At 39.1% G+C, this 25,823-nt stretch overlaps 1 protein-coding gene across 4 annotated transcripts in view; it reads left to right on the forward strand.

Annotated features, from left to right (window-relative positions):
* Positions 1–5,549: 5,549 nt before the first annotated feature.
* Positions 5,550–25,823, forward strand: part of ZFP14 (ZFP14 zinc finger protein) — a 33,851-nt gene continuing 13,577 nt past the window's right edge. For 2 of the 4 annotated variants that reach the window (XR_005531333.1, XM_039249711.1), the window contains exons 1-5: positions 5,550–5,589; positions 11,327–11,411; positions 13,188–13,266; positions 14,472–14,598; positions 15,649–15,744. Coding sequence is in view for 3 of the 4 variants with exons in the window: in XM_039249711.1 (XP_039105642.1) it covers positions 13,237–13,266; positions 14,472–14,598; positions 15,649–15,744 (253 nt within the window). In the remaining variant the exon portion in view is untranslated. The remainder of the gene's footprint in view (positions 5,590–11,326; positions 11,412–13,187; positions 13,267–14,471; positions 14,599–15,648; positions 15,745–25,823) is intronic. The other 2 variants (XM_039249713.1, XM_039249712.1) reach the window with 2 other exon arrangements.

The raw sequence follows: 25,823 nt of genomic DNA on the forward strand, positions 1-25,823 counted from the left end.
GTTATTGAGGAAAAAAAGACTCAATTTCAACTTTATATATATGAAAGGTGAAACAGCTACATGTATCAAAGAGAATTAAAAATTTTAAAGTTATATGTATTACTATATACATATATTTCAATATCTATAAAAATATAGAGAATGAATTGTCTGGAGAAAACTAAATCACCACAGTTGACTCAAGATACTAAAGAAAACCTGAACGGATCTATAAGCAAAGAAAAATGTTGTAATTATGATATTTTTTTAAAACTACAACAGTTTTGCAGCCAATATAAAAGTAAGCAACATAGTTTAATACCATTAATACATATAATAATTTATAATAAGGTTTTACGAAGCTGCCTGAAAATCCCAATAAGAATTCTCAACAAAGTTAATTACAAGTTGAAAGGGAAACCCCATCACATTATTCTGAGAATGTAGTTAATGAAACTAAGTGCAATCATAATCTGAATATTTTATTCAGTGGAGACTTAAACTCATTAATTTAGGTATTAGGCCTGGAGTTGTGTGCTCACATGAAGACTGCCATGCTCAAAGCAGATTGTACTGTACTAGTTTAAATTCAGCCCTTTGTCCCCCAAGATGGGCCCCACATGTGGAGATCTGTCCATGGTGCTGCATCAATCCCTTGATGCAGTTATATGGTTCAAACCACCCAGCAAGGGAAGAGCTTGAGAGAACTTCAGGGATCATTCTTGCCTTAGGTTCACCACACTATTGGTTTCAAAGATGATTAGAAATTTTAAAGAAACTGAAGAACTGGGGGATCAACATAGTGTACTAACTTCCACTTTTGCCAAGGAAGGACATTTCATAAAATGTCTTCAATTCCACATATGAATGAAATCATATGGTATTTGTCTTTTTCTGACTGACTTATTTCACTTGGCATAATACACTCTAGCTCCATCCCATCGTTGCAAATGGCAAGATTTCATTCTTGTTGATGGCTGAGTAATATTCCATCACATATAAATACCACATCTTCCTTATCCATTCATCAGTCAGTGGATATCTGGGCTTTCTCCATAGTTTGTTTATGCTGATAATGCTGAGATAGCCATGAGTTCTTAAATAGAATACAAAAAGCACTAACTATAATGGAGAAAAATGATAAATTTTACTATATTACATTTAAGAATCTATTTCAGCAAAAAACAAGAAAGTGAAAAAAGTCACAGAGAGAATACATTTTATATTTACATATATAATATATGATATAGTATATGGTAATATAAGTTAATATAAAATATATACATTTATATAATATATAAATGTTAAATATTTAATAATATAAACAATGTTAATAAAATATTAAATATATCATATATTTGACCTACTCATCCACAATATGTAAAGAACCCCAACAGATCAATAAATGACAGAAAATCAAACAGGAAAAAAAAAGAAAATCCATAGGAAATAGGAAACAAAAACTCAAATAAGCACTTCAAAAAAATGGATATCCAAATGGACAATAAAGATATTAAAAGTTGCTCAAGTTCATTATTAAGAAAGTGGAAAAATTAAAACCACAATGTGATAAGTATACACCCTCCAGAATAGCTAATGGGAAAAAATATGTACAAAGTGCTTGCGCATAATGCCATGGAGTGTTCAAGCCTTTGACAATATGCTAGTGGATACTAAAGACAAGATTCCCAATCTTCAGGAAAATCTGGGAAGAAGACAACCAGTGAGTATCTAACTAGGAAAACTTCAGATTCTGATAAAGGCCATGAAGAGAAAGATGTTGGGAAGGACAATACTAGAGGGGGACAATTCAGTCGGTCATTTCATCTGAAGTATATACAGTATCCCTAGTGGTAGCAGTACAGGTTTTAGGTAAGACTGAGAAAGAAAAGCTACCAAAGTGTCCTCGTCCTACCAGATATTTAAAGTACTAAAAAGTCCTTAAATAATCAAATGGTACTCATGCAGGAACAGACCAGTGGAATAGAACAGAAAGTCCATAAAGAGACCCAAAAATATAGGAGATTTTAATACATGAAGGGATGAGGAAGTGACACTTCTCTAAGTATACCTTTCTGTATATTTTTCACTTTGGGGACGATGTTAACGTTTTACATATTTAGACATAGAGAAGACCCTACATTGGAATATAAACAGAAACAAATATTTCCCCACACTACAGGGGAAAAAGCTAACCCAAGCAACTTTTTTTAAAAGTTTATTTTTGACGGGCGCCTGGGTGGCTTAGTCGGTTAAGCGTCTGACTTTCGCTTAGGTCATGATCTCACGGTTCGTGGGTTCGAGCCCCGCGTCGGGCTCTGTGCTGCCAGCTCAGAGCCTGGAGCCTGTTTCAGTCTGTGACTCCCTCTCTCTCTGACCCTCCCCTGCTCACGCTGTCTCTCTGTCTCCTAGAAATAAAAAAAATTAAAAAAAAAAGTTTAGTTTTGAGAGAGAGAGAGAGAGAGAGAGAGAGAGCGCATGAGTACGGAGAGGAACAGAAAGAGGGAGGGACCGAGGATCTGAAGCAGGCTCTGCACTGACAGCAGCGAGCCTCATGCAGGACTCAAACTCATGAGCATGAGATCATGACCTGAGCCAAAGGCTGATGCTCAGCCAACTGAGCCACCCAGGTGCCCCAAGCAGCTTTTTTTGAGGTAAGCTCTACACCCAACATGGGGCTTAAACTAATGACCTCAAGACAAAGAACCATATGCTCTACGAACTGAGCCAGCCAGGTGCTCCTAACCCAAGCAACTTTTGAAAGACAACTTGACTGTATTCGCTCAGCCAAAAACAGAATGGGAGGAAAAAAGCAAACAACCATAAACAAATAGCTAGCTAGTAGGATGATTTGCACAATGATATAGATTGCAATTCTGAAATTACTACTTCATATATTCTAGAATCAAGAAAAAAAGTAAATCTATTATGGTATTAAGTTAATATAATGGGAGCAAAGCTTGTCACTGCTGGAGAAGGTAATTGCAATATGGAGAGAAGGAGGCTAGATGAACCCCGTGGTGTTGCGTTGCAAATGGAGGTTATCACTATAAAGTCATATATTTATGCGTTTTTTTAAAGTAATCTCTGCACCCAAAGTGGGGCTCCAACTCACCACCCCAAGATCAAGAGTCAGATGCTCTACTGACTCAGCCAGCCAGGTTGCTCATATTTGTCAGGGTCTCATATTTTACATGGAGTGGTGCAATATTAATCCTAAGTAAACTATGTTTAATAAGAATGCATATTTTAATCCCCAGAGCAACCTCTAACAAGATGCATAAAGGTATAGCTAAAGTGCCAACAGAAGAATTCAAATATATCAGAAAAAATTATCAATTCCCCCAAAAAGACAGGAAAGTAGTTAATAAAAAATGTGGCAAATAGATATCAACCAAATAGTAAACATAAGTCCAACCAAGTTAATAGTAACATAGATATAACTGGACTAAGTATTTTCAATGAAAAGCCAGAGACATGTAATTTGTGAAACCCAAATTACATGATATTTACCAGAAATGTATATTAAATATAAAATCACAGGTAGGTTCAAGAAAAAAAAATTAAAAAAGATATACTAGCCAAGTAGTAAGCATAAGAAAACTGTAGTGACTATACTGATACTAGACAAAATAGATGTTAAGATGAGACACAGAGGGGCGCCTGGGTGGCTCAGTCGGTTAAGTGTCCAACTTCGGCTCAGGTCATGATCACACGGTTCGTGGGTTTGAGCTCCGCGTTGGGCTCTGTGCTGACAGCTAGCTCAGAGCCTGGAGCCTGCTTCAGATTCTGTCTCTCCCTCTCTCTCTGACGCTCACGCTGTTTCTCTCTCTCAGAAATAAAACATTAAAAAAGAGAGAGAGAGACATAGAGAGGCGCCTTGGTAGCTCAGTTAGCTAAGCATCTATCTGACTGTGGCTCAAGTCATGATCTCATGGTTTGTGGGTTCCAGCCCTGCACTGGGCTCTGTGCTGATAGCTCAGAGCCTGAGGCCTACTTCAGATTCTGTGTCTCCCTCTCTCTGCTCCTCCCCCTGCTCATGCTATGTCTCTCTCTCTCTCTCTCAAAAATGAATAAACATATAAAAAATTTTTTTAAAAAGACAAGAGACACTGAGAAATATTTCATAGTAGAAGGATCAATTCATTGGGAACACACACAATCATAAACGTGCATACACTATTTACACAGCTTAAAAATACATGATAAAAACTGAATGAACTAAAGGGAGAAATAGACAAATCCAGAACTGTATTTTCATGTATCTCCTACTTCACATATATTCTATTTGCAAAATGAGACTTAATAAGATTGGCCTTGACATTTTCAAATAATGTCTAAAGTTTTATATTCTTGAGAGAACTACTGTATCAAAATATCTGAAATGGGGAGGATGCTACAGTGGTGGGTAAGTCTTGGTGGGCTTCACATTTCTTTCCTGAACCAAACCCACGCCATGACGAATTCAATTATTAGCGACCTGAGAAAAATTTTTGAAGATACTCTTCCTAATGTTCATTTTTCAAGCCTCTTCATCAGAAAGACAGTATATGTATGTATATACATATATTTAACAAAGCTCAAAAATACTTGAAGCAAAACCTGATAGAACTAAAGGAAAAACAGTAATAGACACACCTTATAGTCCCCCCTCCCCCCAACTTATCTTCAGAGGACACATTTCAAGACCCTCAAGGGACGCTATATATATATATATATACACACACACTTTTTTTCTATACATCCATACCTATAATAAAGCTTAATTTATAACAGGCACAGAAAGAGATTAACAATAATAATGAAATAGAACAATTATAACACTGTGCCGTAATAAAAGTTACGTGTGTCTTTTCCTCTTAAACTATATTATTGTATTGTACTCACCCTTCTTCTTATGATGTGATTTGATAAAATGCCTAGTAATGAATGAAGTGAGGTGAGCGATGTACACATTCTAACACAGCATTAGGTTACTACTGACCTTCTCCCCAAAGGATTGTCAGCTTCCGGAAGGCAACTGACTGCCGGCACCTGAAACTGAGGAAAAAGAAATGGCGCCGATAAGGCGGGGACAATTTTATCAACCATCTTAACCTAACAATTTATAGAACAATATCTTCACAACTGCAGGAAGGAGAAAAACCGAGAGGAGGAAGGAAGGAGTGGAAGGCGGGAGCGTGAGCAAGCACGGGGGGACCATTCCGTGTCGTCCTGCTCCCGGTTCTGTTACGGTTTGGGGATGTTTTTATTAAGTACTTGATGTGTATATATTTGGGCATATTAAGCACCTGCTGTGCACCTAGTACATACATTATGTGCTTGTTGGTGCCAAGTGCATTCTAAGCCATACGAAGGCTTCCTCAGCTGCAAACACAAAGCCTGGCTCGCAGCCCTAGGCAGCCTTAAAGCCCCTCCCCGGGTAGCCCACCGACAAACCCAAAGTGCTGTCCGGCAATCTCGCTCTCTCCGGCTAGCTAGCATTCGCGCTTGCGCATTCCAAGCAACAAGTTGGGGCGGGGCCGGGCTCTCCTTACCGAAGACTACAGTTCCCACAGGCCTCTGCTCGTAGTTTCCTTCCGGCTTTCTTGCTGGTGTCGGCTCCGAGAGGTGAGTTGGTCGCGTGCATTGAGGAAATGGGCGCGGGGGCGGCGCGGGGGCGGCGCGGGCCTCTGTGTGAACTGGGTTGCCGAGACTGTGGGATTTGTGACGCTACTGGGCATTGGGTGCCTTGAGTCCTTTCCCTTTCCGCTTAAGTGCCGCACAAATCTCTCGGCCCAGAATGGCTCCGAGTACATGTATGAACCCCAGAGTGAAGGCCCCCCAACAAAAAGACGCGGTCTCGAGAACCGCCGCTCTTAGAACCACAGCTTAATCAGAGCTCCCTTGTAAGGAAGCTCGAAGACGGATTCTAGACATGGCCTTTGTACTTGAGCTTTACCCCTGGCTCCCTCTTAATTTTCATCGGGTTATGTGCGTGGTGGATGGTGGGAGCAAATGTGATAGCGGGGGTGTGTTCTGAGTTAGCCAGGCTGGGGTGAGTTCCAAGAAAAGCTCAGTGTCTCAAGATTCCCGTCTCCCCACGCCCCCCCCAATCCTGCTGATCATTAGGAAGAAGAGAAAAAGGAGGAAATGACCGTTTTAATGTCTATATCTATTTGTCTATCTAAAGTATATCGGGACGAATTTGTGTTTCTTTGTTCTGTGAAATGTAACTTTTTTCTGTGCATGGTTTGAAACCTTTGCGTCTCTGGGGAAAGAATGAAAATCAGCGCGGACTGAAAAGAGAAAAATCATTTGCATAAATCAGGCTGGGAGACAGGAGACAGATAAAGGCAGCTGCAAAATAGAAAGTAATATTTCATCCAGTAACTGTAAAATGCAGTAACAACTCCCTCTTTGAAATATCACAGCTGTTTTACCAGTGATGCTCCACACTCGCTTTGCTATTTTTTTTTTTTTATTACTGGAGATATCCAATTGCTAAACTACCCTCCTTTCAAGATAGCACTTAATCTCCAGTTAATCCCAACCTTTCCTAGTTTACCTCAGAAACCGCAACCATTCTAAAATTGTTCCCCTCTTCCCATACATCCTCTTCAGAGTCCTTCAGTTGGAACTCAGCACTTTACAAAAGAGCTTTTCTTCTCCTCCATTGCATTCCAACCCTTCCTGTGGAATTTCCTCCCTCTCTTAAGTCAATAAACCTGATTTTGTTGGACTATACAGGCTTGTTCCAGGTTAGGCTTTAACACAGGAAATATCCTATCCATAGACCTGGAGCTTTGCTCTTCTTTCCCAGTGAATGATAGGGGTGATGAGGTTACCTCCTGCCTCCTCTCCGGTGGGTATTCACATGAACATTTGGCAGTTGTTTAATTCCCCTGTGAGCTGCTACTTTCTAATCATTTAAAAGGCTTGCAAGTAAACCTCCTGAAGGGAGGCCAACTGCAGAGCTTTATTTTAGGCTTTGATTTGTTGAGAGGATTACAGTTTAGTTGGAATCATATGCTAGGTGTCTTTGATCTTCACCTGTGCCCTGAATTCAGAAGCAGGGAAAGGTTGGAGAAGGTTTGATTGGTGACAGGGTTTTCTGCTTTTGAGGCTTGTAAGGAATTGCAATGTGACAGGGTTTTTAAGGTAGAGGACTTTGTTAACAAGGGAAGGGAATGGAAGATGCTGGTAGAAACTTGAGAAATGGTTTGAAGTTTTTGACAGCATGAGTTGTTTCATGCCATATATTTATGTGGTCTTATGATAGGCAGTTTAGTTATGGCACTAAATTACCAGTGTTCTAGTCCTAAAACTGCCAGGTTAGAGCTGGGTGAATTGGGGTAATTTATTTCATTTCTTTGTGTCACAGTTCCTTAATCTGTAAGAGGATGATGACAGAACCTACTGTATAGGATTGCTATGAATAGACGAATTAATATATAAAGTCCTTAGGGGGCACCTTTGTGGCTCAGTCGGTTGGGGGTGTGTGATTTTGGCTCAGGTCGTCATCTCGCAGTTCGTGAGTTCAAGCCCCACATCAAGCTCTGTGCTGACAGCTCAGATGAAATGTTTTTTAAAAAATTCTGTCTCTCCCTCCCTGTCTGACCCTCCCCTGCCCACACTGTCTCTCTCTCTCAAAAAAAAAAAATAAATAAATAAAATAAAGTCCTTAGATAATGCTTGACAAAAAGAGCGCTCAGTAGATTTTATTGTTCCTCTTATGTTATAATTCATATTTGCTTCATCATCCACATACCCCCTTTTGTAAATTGTTTTTAATCAGGAGAAATTGCTTATCAATGTGAAGTTTGAAATTTATTAGCTAGCGCTGTAAGAAAGAGCAAGGCCAAGAAGCTCAAATTTTTTATGGATGAAGAAAAGAGCAGAAGATAATTTTCTTTATAATTAGGGGAAGAAAAGTATATAGTATTCTTCATCTTCAGTGCTATAGCTGACTTCTCTTTAATGTTTATTTCTACTGTAAGTGCTTTCTTATATGTAGTGTCTTATTTAATCCTCATAACACCCCTTTGAGATAGAATTTATAATTATTGCCATTTTTTTTAATAGGAGGCAACTAAGGGTGAAAAGTTAAGTAACATGTCCAAGATCACACAGTTAATAACTATCAGAGCTGAGATTTATATACTGGAAGTGTCACACTAAAGTTCATATTAGTAATTTTAACGGTATACCAAGTCTCATCATTATGTATACTTAAAAAAATTTGGGGCGCCTGGGTGGCTCAGTTGGTTAAACGTCCGACTTAGACTCAGGTCATGATCTCACAGTTTGTGGGTTCAACCCCCGCGTCGGGCTCTGTGCTGACAGTTCAGAGCCTGGAGCCTGCTTTGGATTCTATGTCTCCTCTCTCTGCCCCTCCCCAAATTATAATCTGTCTCTCTCTGTCTTTCAAAAATAAATAAATGTAAAAACATTAAAAAATAAATTCTCCCTGTCTTACTCAATAACCCATCATGATTGAAGGAAGAGATACTAATCTGATGACAGCAAGAATTAACAAATTTTGCCCAGATTATACTGAAGCTATGAGGTCTGGAGGTAATGGATTTCCTACAGTAAGATTTATGTTGGGGCTCCTGGGTGGCTCATTCAGTTGAATGTCTGACTTTGGCTCAGGTCATTATCTCATGGTTTGTGGGTTCCAGCCCTGAGTCAGACTCTGCGCTAACAGCTTAGAGCCTGGAACCTGCTTTGAATTTTGTGTCTCTTTCTGCCTGTTCCTGCCTATGTGCTTGCTCTCTCTCTCTCTCTCTCTCTCTCTAAGATAAACAAACTTGGGGTGCCTGGGTGGCTCAGTCGGTTAAGTGGCCAACTTTAGCTCAGGCCATGATCTCGCCATTCCTGAGTTTGAGCCCCGCATCGGGCTCTGTGCTGACAGCTCAGAGCCTGGAGCCTGCTTCTGATTCTGTGATTCCCTCCCTCTTTCTGCCCCTCCCCTGCTCACACTCTGTCGCTCTGTCTCTCAAAAATAAATAAACATTAAAGAAAATAACAAACTTAAAAAGAACTGAAACATGAAGAAAAAAGAATTTATTAAAAAAAAGATTTATGTCACATAGAGTTTTTTTTTTTTAATTTTAATTCCAATGTAGTTAACAGTGTCTCACAGTTTTTATTTTAAGGATGTTTTACACAAAGACTTGTAGGACAAGGAAATCCTATAGCCATTGGAGGCTTCATAGGCATCTTAGCCCAGTGGATTGGCTCAGAAGCAAAGTCAAGTCATTTCTCAGTAAGATGTGAAAGGAAGCAGTGATGAGATGACCATCAGTACTTAAAAGACTGAAGTACTTAAAAGTCAGAGACTTTTTACCATTGATTTCTAGATTGTACTCCAGCATACATGGGAAATGCAATCATAGATGTGGTTCATGAATTAGAAAGTGAAGTAAAAAAGAAGTCACTTGGGAAAAACACAGTTGTTCTTACTTAGAACATCCTGAACTTTTTTTCTCAGTTCAACAGAAGACTAAAAGAAAACCTTGAAATGGGAAAATCTTTCCATATTTGGAGTATTTGTGTACTTTAATATGTTTAATATGGTGGTGAGTTTTGCTGGCTGTTACTGTAAACATTTTAACTGGTCCTCCTAGGCATACATGTGGTTTTTTTCCTGTCAAAATAGTGTAATGCTACACATTGGGATTTTTTTTTTAAACACACTGGCTTCACCTGTTTCATCAAAATTAGGGCAACATCATCACTTTAATATTTGGCTGGTTTTCAGTGGTACAGATGCCCTACTGTTTAATCATTTCCCCAATTAGATTCTTTTCAACTTTTATTCATTATAAACTATATCTGTCAGCATATCTCTGTAGACATCTTCATGTACATGTGCGAGTAGTTCCTTTATTTATTTTTTGTAATGTTTATTTATTTTTGAGAGAGAGAGCGTGTGCGTGCGCAAAAGGAGGAGGGGCAGAGAGCAGGGATCCACAGAATTCAAAGCAGGCTCCAGGCTCCAGGCTGTAATCTCAGAGCCTAATGGGGGGCTTGAGCTCATGAAACCATGAGATTATGACCTGAGCTGAAGTCGCACACTTAACCGACTGAGCCACCCAGACACCCCAATCCCAGGCAGGCTCTGCACTGCCAGCGAGAGTCCAATGCAGGGGCTCGAGCTCATGAACCATGAGATCATGATCCTGAGCTGAAGTCATATGCTCAAACAACTGAGTAGTTCCTTTAGTCTCAAGTAGAGCTCTGGGAACTGGTTCACAGGGTTTATGTGGTTATAACATGTAAATGCTGCCATACATAGTTCTAAATTTAGGCCAATGTAGTGTCCATTTCTTCATGACGTTGCTAATAGGGGACATCATCAGTCCTTTAGACCTCCCAGTCATGTCACTGTAAAAATATATTTTTTTGTTTGTTTTCTACACATCTTCGTAACTAATACTGAGGTTTAGTATCTTTTGGAAGGTTATTTCTATTTTTTATTGAATTGCCCTTGGTTAGGTTCCTCTCAATGAAGTAGAAATGTAGTCTTGAGAGGCAAAAACCAAAATTGAAAGATGGCATTTTAGTTAGAGAAATGTGGACTGAAAACAAAGCTTTGCCACTTAATAGCTGTGAATTTGGCCAAATGATTTCCTCCCTGAGCATTGGTTTCCTGATCTCGTGAGAGATGAGACTACATTGCAGAGCAGTGCTGAGGGTCATCGAGTGATGTATATGAAGCGCCCAGGACGTAACAGTTCTCAATGAATGGTGGCGGCTGACTGACTGCAGTGATAGGGATCCCACCTTGGATACTAAAAGAGAGGGGGAAGGTCCACAGGCTGTCATGTTACGAGAGGTCCTGATTGGGAAACAGAGTAGTGAGTGGTCTTGGCTGAGGAAAGACCAGTGCAGTTTTACAGTGGCAGCAAACAGGCTCAATCTGTGTGGTTTTCAGTCTTCACATTTAGGAAGTTCAGGCAGGAACCTAGAGGGCTCAAGAGGCCATATATAGATGGTATGGCCTTTTCTCAGCCCTGAAAATTTGTACTGGAGGGAGGAGGAGTCCAGTGTCAGGACCAGATCCACATTACTAGATAGGAAACTGGTCACAAGTCCAAGTTACAAGAAGTACTTGGTACAACTGGTTACAAGAAGTACTTGGGCTGCTATACCAAATCCATCATTGTTCAGCTGGGTTCCTTCAGGGCCTGGATTTCTTCAGACTTAGACTCTCCTCCAGTTTTCGTGGGTATGGGAGCAGGGTGGGTAGAGTGGTGGAGAACAGGAAGTCGGAATGGTAAAGAAAAAAATCTCATATTAACATTAAGTCATTTTGGAATCCCTGAGTTACATTTGGTTTCATGGCCTCTTTTGCTTCCAGATCTGGCTTATCTGGACTTTGCGGTTCTCCAAAAGAGATCTTGAAAAGGACTGACCAGTTCTTGCATTTTGAAACCATGGCCCATGTAAGTTAATGAGTTTTTTTCCTTCTTGAAATATTCTTGATCTCTAGGTCATGTGTACATACTTGTTCCTTATCGTGAAACTTCTTATTTAATAGAACTTTACCTAGAACCTTGCTGTCGTTCCTCTCATTCCAGTGAGGGTTGGGGACAGACAGCCCAGTGTCCTTTTTATATGCACTTCCCATTTTATCCACCAATGTGGACCGTCTCCTACCTACTACAAAATCTTCTGTCAAGAGCCATGAGTGAGCAAAAGTGAAATGCCTTGAGAAAAATTCAGGCATTCTCTGCAGAATGTCCCTTTGTTAACATTTCCCAATAAACAGATTTTGATTTCAATATTTAAACTTCAGAGAAAGTCTATTTCTCTGAATACAGTGATTTTTAGTCTGGTTATATGTAGGAAAAATTTGTGTCCCCAGTACACAATTTGACATCTTTTCAAAGTTTTTTTAAACTTTTTATTGGCATGTAACATACATAGAGGAAAGTGCATGAGCCGTAAGTGCGTAGCTGAATGAATTTTCATAAATCGAGCACATCTGTGCTATCAGCGCTCAGGTTGAGAAAGAGAATATATTACAAATACCTCAGATGTCCCCCTTTCAGTCACTCCCTACCCACCCAGCCCAGATATAACCACTGTTCTGACTTCTAACACCATAAATGAATTTTGCCTGTTTTTAGAACTTCATATAAGTGAAATTACATGGTTCAGTGCAACCTTTTTTCAGTGAAAAATAATGTGTGGGAGAATCTCATATTTCAAATATAGTTGCTAGACTGTTAGAACCATCTGCAGATGTTTTGAGATGCATGAAGACACCACTAAAGGGGATGTGTGTCTCTCGTGCTGCTGGTGATAAAGGAGGTGTCAGAGCATCATACTAAGTGTGAGACATCCTGCTCTTAACGTTCGTGTTAGAAATGCATTTTCATAATGTACTTACCATGTAGCTCCTCTGTAGTATAAAATGAGTTTCTAAAAAGATGGGAAAGTATTAAAGAAATTATGGGGAAGAAAACAAAGCAAGTACAGAAAAGTGAATTCAGTAAAAGAGACAAAATACAAAAGCCAAAGGTATGTGTGCAGTAACCCATGTGTACTATAATTCTATACTGGAGGGAAATGGAAGCTAGTTGGAGGCTTGGAATTGACGTATAATGCAGTGTAATTCTTTGCTTCCAAGTGATGGGAAAATAGGCACCTGTTTAATAATGTAGTATCAGAGTGTCTGATATTCAGGGATGGGTTATTGATACTAAGTGGGAGATCCTTGCTTTCAGTTTTTCCTGAAGATCTGTGGTTTGATGAAAGAGAATGCGGTCCTTTTTGACTGCTTACAGGGAAAACTCCAGATTTCTCCACAGACTTGAGTTTTCCAAGTACATATGATGAGATTTGGTTATTGGCTGGTCTCAGTCTCTTTATGTGTTGAGATCTCATGGTATGAAACGCTTTTCGGATTGGGTGGATTAGGCAGGGCTGTAATTGGGGCCTTGTATTATAATGCCTAAAATTTCATGTGCTGACCCGATACCTTTATCAGGGCTCCAGAGGCCTAAATGTGAGTTCCCCTGGCTCTTGCCAGAGCAGAAAAGACTCCCCCCCGGCTAGCTTTCATATCAGGCAGATGACCTAAACCCCTCCTGGTCCTCACTCTGAAGGGTTTCACCTCCCTGCCAGCACACAGAATTATTCAGACAAGCCGATCACATTCTATGGGAATCAGGGACACCTCACCCTCTTTTTACTACAAAGCCTGCCTCCCACAGACCCTGCTTGTTCACTCCATTCCTGAGTGCAACCCCTGTGTGGCCCTGCATGACGTGTGGTGTCCTCCTCCCCCGGGCTGTGAGTATACATGTCTAATAAATGCTGTCAGTCTCATCTGTCCAGCACCCAGTATTGAGCCACCTCATCCTGGTTAGGGTAAGGGATCTCTCCTTCACCAGCACGGGTGATTCAGAGGTAATGAGCAGAACTGCAAATAGAGAGATCAAGAATCATCTCCAGTAAACCCTAAGAGAAGAATACCAGGAGAAAAGTCCCTTGTGTAGTTTTACAGGATGTACTGGTTAGAGCAAGGTTTCTCAACTGTGGGAGTATTGATATTTTGAACCAGAGAATCTTTTATTGTGGGGGCTGTCCTCTACGTTGTGGGACGTCTCAGAGTATCCTTGACCTTTACCAGCTAGATGCCTGTAACACTCATACCCTTTTCCCCAAGTTGTGATAACCAAAACTGTCTCCACACAAGGCCAGATGTATTCTGGGGAGTAAAGTCACTCCTTAGTGAAAACCACTGGTCCAGAGTGATACCATCATGGTTCAGTATCCTCTAAATCAGGAATGAGGAAGGGTGTTCAGTGAGGGATGGTAGATGATAAAGAGTAAGAAGGTCATCCAGATGCATAAGTAATAGACAGTGCAGGCTGTGAAGACTGAGGAAGATTTTTGAAATTGTATGGAAATAAAATATCTAAATAGGAAAAGAGAAAGGTTGAATCTGATATATTAAAAATGTGGACTACTATGTAACAATTATTTTAAAGTTTACTAAAGAAGTAAAGTCCTTACAGGGAAAAATCTGACTTTATGATTAACTTGAGTCTGTTTTCTTAGAAGAGATACTGTAGTACATTTAGGAGCTGTTTTTATCAATATTTTTTTCATGATCATTAAAGGGCAAAGAAAGTGGAAGACCTATTTCCCATGAATTTGTGGTGGAGACACATAGCTTGCTAAAGGCTTGTGTGTACTGTTTCATTTAATTGGGAGTTTGGGGGGTCATTTTATTCATTTCCAGATATTTTGAGGTAGAAAATTAATCTTATCTTCAGCCAGAGGACTATTCAAGACACATAGCACTGTGCCTCAATGATGCTAATTTTCTTACTGTCCCCTACACATATATTTTCAGCACTACCCTATTTGCTTGTTCTGTGGCTCCTTCTCTGCATTGCAGTCCTCAATCTCCTCTCTTTTCTTTTAAAATATATTTCATTTATTTTCACAGGTGGTACATGAGTTTTTGTTTTTGTTTTTTTTCCCCCCAGGGTTCAGTGACATTCAGAGATGTGGCCATAGACTTCTCACAGGAAGAATGGGAATTTCTGGACTCGGCTCAGAGAGACTTATACAGGGATGTGATGTGGGAGAATTATAGTAATTTCATCTCACTAGGTAAGGCTATTTATCCCAAATTATATTGGCTTTCTCTACTGCCAATTTCAGAACTATAATTTGAGAAACGAGATAATTTTCTCTGTGTTCCAAAGGAATGGTTTCAGCTTTGTTAGTTTGGAGATAGGCCACTTCATCACTTTCATCCTGCTATATCCTTCATATTTTCTTCAATCTCTGTAATTTCCTTGTTTCATTGATATCCAAGGGGCTGGGTTTGAATTCTCAGTTGCTTACAACAGAAGCATTGTCTAAGAAATCAGATTTTATATTATATCTGAGCCCAGATTTGATACAAATGCTTACCACTCTTTCCTAATCCACCTGCAAGAAGAATACATAAACACAGGGGTTTGAGTCTGTCTAAAAACCAGGGGGAGTCTGTAAAACTTATACAGTATGAAATGGATCCACAAAGTTCATTCAAGTAAACACATTCTTTTTCCAATAACAGACATATTCAGTTCTACCTGCTTTGTGGTTGAAATTTAAAATCTAAGAACTTTGCATTTAACATTGAATGGATAATCCTATAAAGGATCAGAAGATGTCTCAGGAAGATATTCTCTTCTCAGCAAATTGACAACAATAAAAAAATTAATACACGCACCTACTAAATGTATATATACATATAACTGCATATACTTGTGCTTGGATACTATTCTGAGTATTGTACATTATTAATTATCACAACTCAGTAAGAAATATACTTGCATTATCTTCATTTCAGATGAGAAAACTTAGGCATAAGAGGTTAATAATTTGCTGAGGTAACACAGCAACAAAGGCAGCATTTGAACTCAGGCAGACTGGATCTAGATTCTGACCACCTCTCAAAAGAGTTTGGATGAGTTTAAATTATATTAAGGCCTGTTCTTAACCATTGATTCCTGAGGTTATCATAATATGAGTGCTCTTCAACTCCCTTGTATTTCTTTACTCTTAGGCTCTATAAAGTATCATTTTGATCTGTAATTAATGACAAATTTAGCCAAATTTGAACCTGACATTTGGACTTAACAGTTTCATGTCACATTACCTTTTAAACAGAACCTTCCATTTCTAAGCCAGATGTGATTACCTTATTGGATGAAGGGAAGGAGCCCTGGATGGTTGTAAGGGAAGGGACCAGAAGACACTGCCCTGGTGAGTGAGGGCCTAGCAGGATGGGGAATTAACAACCACAGGTAGTAGCTAAACCTGTTAGCCTTGAGAGGTTGTTGGAAATCTCTCTTTGAGAGCCCATGGCCTATTGAGAAAAGGCCTGAGGCCTGGGAAGCAAATTAAAATCTTTTTTTTTAGTGTTTGTTTATTTTTGAGAGAGAGAGAAAGAGTCAGAGTGCAAGGAGGGGAGGGGCAGAGAGAGAAGGAGACACAAAATCCAAAGCAGGCTCCATGCTCTGAGCCCAACATGAGGCTCAAATTCACGAACCGTGAGATCATGACCTGAGCCAAAGTCAGACTCTTAACCAACTGAGCCACCCAGGCGCCCCCAAATGAAAATCTTTTTTTTTTTTTTTTTTTTAATTTATTTCTAGGAGAGAGAGAGAGAGAGACAGCGTGAGCAGGGGAGGGTCAGAGAGAGAGGGAGTCACAGACTCTGAAACAGGCTCCAGGCTCTGAGCTGGCAGCAGCACAGAGCCGGACACAGGGCTTGAACCCACAAACCGCGAGATCATGACCTAAGCGAAAGTCAGACGCTTAACCTACTAAGCCACCCAGGTGCCCCGAAAATCTTTTAAGACTGGATTCCAAAGGAGCTTCCTGTTGACCTCAATTACAACTATTTTCTCATCTCTCATATTTTTTACCTACGACAAAGAGAGCACCTGCTCTCAGTAGAAGAAAAAAAAAAAGATGATAATAAACGTAAGAGCTGAAAAGATAGAAAAAGTAGAAAAAAGTTAATAAAGCCAAAAGCTGATTTCTTGAAAAGATCAACAAAATTGGTAAAAACCTAGCTTGACTCATTTAGAAAAAAAAGAAAGTGCTCACTTTGACAGCACTATACTGTCAAAAAGACAACATTAGTTTTTAACGCTAGGAATGAAAGAGAAACAGTTATTGCTTCACATCCTATAGCCATTAAAAGAATAATAAAAGAATACCATGAATAATTTTATGCCAATAAATTGAACATCTTAAGTGAAATGGAAAAATTCCTTGAAAAACATAATTACCAGAACTGACACAAGAAAAAAAAAAATGAGTAACCTTATATCTATAAAAAAATAATTGAATTCATAATCAGAAATCTTTGCACAAAGAAAACACCAGGCTCACATGGCTTTACTTGTGAATTATATTAAATATTTAAAGAAGAAATAGCAGCACTATTAACAAATTCCTTCATAAAAGGAAAGAACACCTCCCAACTCATTTTCTGAGGCTAGCATCACTGTTAACAGTGTGTCCTGACAAGGAATTCACTAAAGGGGGAAAAATTATGGACTTATTATCCTTCATGAACATAGATGTAAAATCTGTAAGAACATATCAGTAAATCAGGGGCGCCTGTGTGGCTCAGTCGGTTAAGTGTCCGACTTCGGCTCAGGTCATGATCTCGCCGTTCATGGGTTCGAGCCCCACGTCAGGCTTTGTGCTGACAGCTCAGAGCCTGGAGCCTGCTTTGGATTCTGTGTCTCCCTCTCTCTCTGACCCTCCCCTGCTCACGCTGTCTCTCTCTCTGTCTCTCCTAGAAATAAATAAAAAACATTTAAAAAAAAAAAAAAAAATGATGATCAAGTAGAGTTTATCCCAGGAATGCAAGCTTGGTTTAATATTATAAGTGTAAAAAACATTATGTGTAATTCACTATATTAACAGAAATGAGGGAAACCATGCAATTGTGTCCATAGATAGAAAAATAGTATATGACAAAATTCAAGATCTATTCATGATAAAAATTTTCAGGAAATCAGAAACTTAAGGGAACTTCCTCAAAAAATACTGTTAAAAAAAAACAACAACTACTACATGATAAACTTCATCATTCTTGATTGAAGAATTTTGCTCTAAGATTGAGAACAAGGCAAGAGTGCCCACTTTTCCCATATCTGTTTAACATTGTATTGAAAGGTCCTAGCATTGCAATACAGCAAGAAAAAGAAGACACATAAAGAAGTTAAACTGTCTTTGGTGATTATGTAGAAAATGAAATGATAGATAATAATAAATAATAAAATAATAAAATAAATAATGAAAAATAGAAAATCATAAGGAATCAAACAAAAGTACTCAAAGTAATAAGTGAAAATCACAGTAAGATCACAGGAGGCAAGGTTAATATATAAAAATCAGTGTGTTTTTATATACTGGGAGTGAAAAAAAATTAGGAAATTAAAGTAAATTAAGTCAATTTAAAAAATTGCAAGCAAATTAAGTCAGTTTACAATAGTGTCAACAAAAATACTAAAGAATAAATTTGATAAAACATGTAAGATTTCCACTAAAAATCATGGAATTGGTAACAGAAAGACCTGAATAAATGGAGAGAGATTATTTTGGGGATGAGAAGACTCAGTATTATTTTTTTTATTTTTTGTTTTTAATTTTTTTTAACGTTTTTATTCATTTTTTGAGAGACAGAGACAGAGCCCAAGCCGGGGAGGGGCAGAGAGTGAGGAAGAAACAGAATCCAAAGCAGGCTTCAGGCTCTGAACTGTAAGCACAGAGCTCAATGCAGGGCTCAAACTCACAAACCTCGAGATCATGACCATGACCTGAGCCAAAGTTAGCCACTTAACTCACTGTGTTACCCAGGATCCCCGACTCAGTATTGGTAAAATGTCAATATTATAGATTTTAATAAACTGATTCCAAAATTTATATGGAAAAACAATGGACTTAGCATTTCTAAAGTATTCTTAGAAAAGGAAGAATATGTTATAGGAATTAGACTACATGACTTCAAGACACTTTAAGATTTATTATAAAACTATGGTTATCAAGACATTGAGTATTGGATAAGGATCAACAAACAGGACAGAACAAAGATCCTAGAGTGGAACTTACACATACTTAAAAGATCATTTATTTTTTGACAAAGGCACCGAAGCATTCCAATGGGGAAAGGAAAGTTTTTTCAACAAATGATGCTGGAATAACGGGGGAAAAACATCTTCATCCCTACTTCATTCCAAAATTAATTTAAGATGGGGGTACCTGGGTGGCTCAGTCTGTTAAGTGTCTGACTCTTGATTTCAGCTCAAGTCATGATCTCATGGTTTGTGAGTTCGAGTCCTGCATCAGGCTCTTCTTGGGTTTCCCTCTTTCCCTCTCTGTCCTTCCCCTGCTCATGCACTCTCTCTCAAAATTAATAAATAAACTTAAAAAATTAATTTAAGATGGATTTTAGACTTAAATATAAAAACTATACTCTAAAATATAAAAAGCCAGATGTAGAAGTTAAATATAGGGGTCCCTGGGTGGCTCAGTGGGTTGAGCATCTAACTCTTGATTTCAGCTCAGGTCATGATCCCAAGGTCATGGGATCAAGCCCCATATCAGTGCCTGTGCTGAGCATGGAGCCTGCTTGAATTCTCTTTCCCCCTCTTCACCTCTCCCCAGCTTGCACATGCTCACTCTCTTTCTCTTAAATAAAGTTAAATATAAAAAATAAAATGTTTCAAAACTAAGTATAAATTTTATATAAAAAATATGAAAGCTAGGGGTGCCTGGCTAGCTCAGTTGGAGGAGCATGTGACTCTTGATCTCGGGGTTTGAGCCCCATGTTGGGTGTAGGGATTAGTAGAAAAAAATTAAAAATAACCTTTAAAAAATATATGAAAGCTAAATATAAAGCTTTTAGAGGAAAACTAGGAGAATGACTTATAAGCAAAGGCTTCTTAGGTAAAAGCAATAACCATAAAAATAAAAACTTGACAAATCAGACTTTATCCAAGTTAAAAACTTTAGTATACCAATAAAAATTATACCAATGTACCAATAAAAAAATTAATGGATAAGTCACAGACTGAGAGAAAACATATCCAACAAAGGAACAACATATACTACAATTCAACACCATAATGATAACCCAATTAATAATGGGTAAAAGTTACATCTATACCATAGAATAATGCTCAGCAACTAAAAGAAAGAAACTATTGATACACACAACAGCTTAGGTGAACCTCAAGGTAATTATGTTGAGTGAGAAAAACCAATCACAAAAATTTGTATACCACATGACCTCAATTATGTAATATTTATGAAATAACAAAATTATAGAGATGAAAATGAATTGATCATTGCCAAGGGTTAGGATATAGAAAAGTGAAGGGATGTTTAGGGCCATAAAGGAGTAACACAAGGGAGTCTTGTGGTTATGGTACAGTGAATATCTTGTTTGTGGTAGTAATTATGCAAGTTAAACATGATAAAAAATGTTTTAAGTTTTTATTTATTTTTGAGGCAGGGGGTGGGGAAGGGTCAAAGAGAGAGAGGGACAAAGGATCTGAAGCAGTCTCTGTGAGGACAGCAGAGAACCCAACACGGGGCTCGAACTCACAAACCGTGAGATCATGACCTGAGCTGAAGGCAGACACTTAACTGTGCCACCCAGGCACCCTACATGATAACATTTTTAAATTGCATAGGACCCTATACAGTTGAGCCTTGAACAATATGCATTTGAACTGTGTGGGTCCACTTATACATGGATTTTTCTCAACAGATACTAGTACAGTACTATAAATGTATTTTCTCTTCCATGTTTTTCTTCCTTATGTTTCTCTTAATAACATTTTCTTTTCTCTAGATCCTTTGCAGCCTCCTAAGAATCTACAGTTATTTCAAACTAACAAGTAAACAGAAATGTCCCCTTAGGGGTGATGGGTTAAAGATTTAAACAGAGAGATTTACACAAAAAGAGGGCTACTCTTTTTTATGATCAGTGATTATAATTCATGTATATTTAAATCTGTTGTATTAACTTGAGTTGCCATAACAAAATACAATAGACTGGGTGATTCAAACAACAGAAACTTGCTTTCCTATAGTTGTGGAGGCTGGAAATCTGTTGGGTGTTCCAGTGAGGGCCCTCTTTCTGGCTTGCAGATCATCCCTTCTCACATTGTCCTCATATGCCAGAGAGGCCGATAAGGCCACCGGTCCTATCGGATAAGGAGCCATATGACTTCATTAAACCTTGATTGCCTCTAAAAGCACTGTTGCTAAATACAGTCACATTGAGTGGTTAGGGCTTTAGTGTATGTCTTTGGAAGGACATAATTCAGTCCATAGCAATATCTATCTATATAGGATTCAGTTTCTTTCCAGGGTCTGTTTGATTAGTTTCTATGTCTTTTGTTGCCTAAAAATGTATTCATTCGTTGAGTGCCTAATCTGACATCAGTGGAACATTGTGAACAAGAATGATAGGTTCCAGCAGCCATGTTTACATTTTCATAGGAGTTGGACATTAAGTAAACAAGTAAATGAATAAATAATATTAGCTGGTGACAAGTAGTATTAAGAAAAGTGAGAGGCTCCTGGGGGACTCAGTCAGTTAAGTGTCTCACTCTGGAGGTGGAGCCGTGCATCAGACTCCACACTGATAGCACAGAACCTACTTGGGATTCTCTTTCTCTCCTCCCCTGCCTGCGCACATGTGCTCTCTCTCAAAATAAACTTAGAAAAGTGAGAAGAGCAAGAGAATAGAAGTGAGCAGGTGTAGGCAGGTGTATTTTAAGCTGGTCAGGCTTCTTGAGGAGGTGATATTTGAGTGGAGATATGAAAAAGAGCTTAGGTTATAAAAATATCTAAAGCAAGAGCAGTTCTAGGGATGCCTAGGTGGATCAGTCGGTTGGGCATCTGGCTTGGGCTCAGGTCATGATCTCACAGTTGTGAGTTCGAGCCCCACGTTGGGTTCTGTGCTGACAGCTCAGATCTTGGAGCCTCCTTTGGATTCTGTGTCTTCCTCTCTCTCTGCCCCTCCACCACTTGCACTGTATCCCTCACCTTCTCTCAAATAAACATTAAAAAAAAAAAACCAGTTCTGGTAGAACAGCAAATGCAAGGGCCTTAGGTTAGGAGTCAGAAGTTTTGTATGTTTGAGGAAAAACAAGAAGGCCAGGATGACTAGGATGATTATCCAAAGTTAAGTCACATGACTTAAAAAACATTTTTTTTTAAGTTTATTTATTTTGAGAGAGAGAGTGAGTGGGGGAGGGCAGAGAGAGAGAGAGAGAGTCCCAAGCAGGGTCTGTGCTGGAGCCTGATGCAGGGCTAGAACTCACAAACTATAAAATCATGACTTGAACTGAAAACAAGAATTGGACACTTAACCAACTGAGCCACCCAGGAGCCTCCACCTCTTTTTTTGGAGAAAGAGTGCGAGTTGGGGAGAGGGACAGAGGCAGAGAGAGAGAATCTCAAGCAGGCTCCACACTTAGTGCAGACCTCAACATGGGACTTGATCTCACAACCATGAGATCATGACCTGAGCTAAATCAAGAGTTGGACGCTTAACCAACTGAGCCATCCAGGCACCCCAAGGCACGTGACTTTTAAATGCCTTATAGAAAGGCATTGGAAATTTTTGAGCAGAAGAAGCTGATTCATCTTATAATTATCACTCTATGGAGAACAGATTGAATAGGGACAAGGTGGGAAGTAGGAAGACCAATTAGAAGGCTATTTCATGTCTTTTTTTTTTTTTAATTTTTTTAAAATGTTTTATTTATTTCTAGGAGAGAGAGAGACAGCGTGAACAGGGGAGGGTCAGAGAGAGAGGGAGACACAGACTCTGAAACAGGCTCCAGGCTCTGAGCTGGCAGTCAGCACAGAGCCTGACGCGGGGCTCGAACCCACGAACCGTGAGATCATGACCTAAGCGAAAGTCGGACGCTTAACCGACTAAGCCACCTATTTCAACGATAGGCGCCCCTATTTCATCTGTCTTAATTGAAGATAATGGTAATTCTGATTGAAATGGTAGTGGTGGGAGGTTGAGTTAGATTCATGGTAGGTTTGTCCAATACATGTTGTTTTGCTCCTCTCTCTGGATATTCTCCTCACCTCACTTGGATTTCAACAACCTGCCTGAGGCTGCTCCCATGGGTAGATGCCCACTTTACAGATTGGACTCTCCATACAGCTTCCTTCCCCCAATATGGATGAGAAATGTCTTTGCCTTTTAATTGATGTATTTTATTCACCTGTATTTAAGTATTTTTTTAATATATTTAGGCTTAAATCTACTATCTTCCTAATTTTTTGTTTGTCCAACTTATTCTTTTTTCCCTTTCCTGCCTTTTCTGGATGAATCAAGCATATTGATTTTAGCTTTTACCTCCTGGATATGTTAGTTACATGTTTATCTTTCTTCTCATAGTTGCCCTAGAGATTAAAACACTTACTACACTGTGCCTTAAATTAGCTCCTTTATATCCTTCCAATATTGTGAAGATATTAATATTAATTTTTTAATGTTTGTTTATTTTTGAGAGAGAGAGACAGAGTGCGAGCGGGGGAGGGGCAGAGAGAGAGGGAGGCACAGAATCTGAAGTAGGCTCCAGGCTCTGAGCTATCAGCACAGAGCTTGACATGGGGCTCGAACTCAAGAACTGTGAGAACATGACCTGAGCCAAAGTTGGACACTTAGGGGCGTGTTGGTGGCTCAGTCGGTTAAGCTTCTGACTTTGGTTCAGGTCATGATCTCACGATTCGTGGGTTCGAGCTCTGCATCAGGCTCTGTGCTGACAGCTAGCTTAGAGCCTGGAGTCTGCTTCAGATTCTGTGTCTCCCTCTCTCTCTGACCCTCCCCTGCTCACTCTGTCTCTCTCTCTCTCTCAGAAATAAATAAATAAATAAAAACATTTTAAAAAATGTTTGAGATAGTTTTTTGGAAAGTACAAAAATTGCTTTGGGTATGCAGGAATGGGAAGGAGCACCTAGAGGATGTATGAAGAAACAAAAATTTGAGCAAATGTAGCATCGATAATAGTATAAGCTCTAGTAGAGACAAGTAAATCATTGCACTTTTTTTTTAAGTAAACTTTATTCCCAATGTGGGTCTCAAACACAACTCTGAGATCAAGAGCCACATGCTCCACTGACTGAGCCAGCCAGGCACCCCTATTGTAGTACATTTTAAAAGATTAGAGTGGCGCGTGGGTATCTCAGTAGGTTAAACATCTGACTCTTGATTTCTGCTCAGGCTGTAGTCTTGAGATTCGTGGATTCGAGCCCTGCATCTGTCAGTGCAGAACCTTCTTGAGATTCTGTCTCTGTCCCTCCCTTGCTCACTTTCTCCCTCTCTCAAAATAAATAAACATTTAAAAATAATAAATAGAAGATTAGAAACAGAAGTACATATCTGTTAGTGATTATGTAATTATGGGAATTAAATCAGTAACATCTATTGTATATTTGGGGTTATTTATTTGTATATTTTTATTTTATTTAAATTTTGGTTAACATACAGTGTAAGTAATATTAGTGTTACAGAATTCAGTGATTCATCATTTGCATACTACACTCCGTGCTCATAACAAGTATAATCTTTAATACCCATCACCCATCTAGCCCATCCCCCACCCCGCTCCCTCCATCAACCCTCCGTTTGTTTCCTGTCCTTAAGAGTCTCTCGTGTTTTGTTTCCTTCTCCTCTTTTCCTCCCTTCCCATATGTTCGTCTGTTTTGTTTCTTAAATGGGGTTTGTTATTTAATGGTAAATGAACCTAGAGATTGCTTCTGCCACTAAGAAAGCTTAGGGGTAAGAAACTAACAATAACAAATGAGAAAAGTAATAAACATTCCAAAATTGGGAAAAAGAAGAGCAACTAGTTGCTGGAATAGAGTTTTAAACAGGATCAGCAGGAATAGCTTTTCTGAAGTGATTGTTGGTTGAGACTTGATGATGAAGGGTAGCCAACCATGCAGTTGGGAACAACCTGTGAATGATCCTATTTAATGGGGACAGTGGTAGTACCTTTTGTGAGCTGAAAAGAGGCTTGTGGCTTGAACAGAGAGTAAATGAGAGGGGAGTTTTGATAAGCAGAAGTCTTATTATCTATGCTTAGGTATCTATATTTAATTCTAATTCTTTTAGATTTTAGAGAAATCTAAATCATAGATACTTTTAGATTTTAAGAGAAATCATTAAAAACATTTAAGTAGAGAGACTCAAATATTAATCAACATTTGAATCATTTGCTGGAGAATATAAATAAGTACAAAACATAAACATGCCCAGGACTCAATCATGCAGATTATGTTTCAGTCAGTTAAACATAGCTCTGTATAGGGGCACCTTGCTGGCTCAGGTGGTTAAGCGTCCTATTTCAGTTCAGGTCGTGATATCATGGTTTGTGGGTTTGAGCCCCATGCGCCAGGCTCTCAGAGCCTGGCTCCTGCTTCAGATTCTCTCTCTCCCTCTCTCTGCCCCTCCTCAACTCAGGCTCTGTCTCTGTCTCTCAAAAATAAATAAACTTTAAAAAAATGTATTAAAAAAATACCTCTGTATAGTTTTAAGAAATCTTCAGGTGATTCTTAGACTGATTTAACTTGTATCCCTAATCACCAACCTTACCTCCAATCCTGGACTCTATTCTCTGTTTCCTTTACCTTTTTTTTTTTTTTAATGTAGGAGAATACAGTCTGTTCCATAATATAATTAATAACTCACAATACAAATGAGCTGAATAGTGATATGGAATAGAGAATGATAACAGTACAATATGAAAGTTAGTTGATTCACAGGTAATTTTCCTGCTTGAATGAACCCAGACTAGAAGTAAACTTATAAGATTCAGCGGGAAAGGCAGAAGCCTTCAACTTGATGCTTTATTGTTGGATGCCCTTTCACCTCTACATGAAGAATATTATTAAGTGTCTGCACCCAGGGCTGTCTCCCCAGAGATATATACCATCATACCATCAACCTTGTATGGCTTCTAGCTGAAGGCAGGTTACATTTTACCCTATTCCCACCTTTTTTTTTTTTTTTTTTAATGTTTTATTTATTTCTAGGAGAGAGAGAGAGAGACAGCGTGAGTAGGGGAGGGTCAGAGAGAGAGGGAGTCACAGACTCTGAAACAGGCTCCAGGCTCCGAGCTGGCAGTCAGCACAGAGCCTGACGCGGGGCTCGAACCCACTAACCGCGAGAGCATGACCTAAGCAAAAGTCGGACGCTTAACCGACTAAGCCACCCAGGCGCCCCACCCTATTCCCACCTTAATGGTAACCTTACTGGCTCAGGGTTTGTTTTTTGTTTTTTC

Source organism: Hyaena hyaena, unplaced genomic scaffold (assembly GCF_003009895.1).
Source record: "Hyaena hyaena isolate Hyena2069 unplaced genomic scaffold, ASM300989v1 scaffold_345, whole genome shotgun sequence".
In the NCBI taxonomy this organism is placed as follows: domain Eukaryota; kingdom Metazoa; phylum Chordata; class Mammalia; order Carnivora; family Hyaenidae; genus Hyaena; species Hyaena hyaena.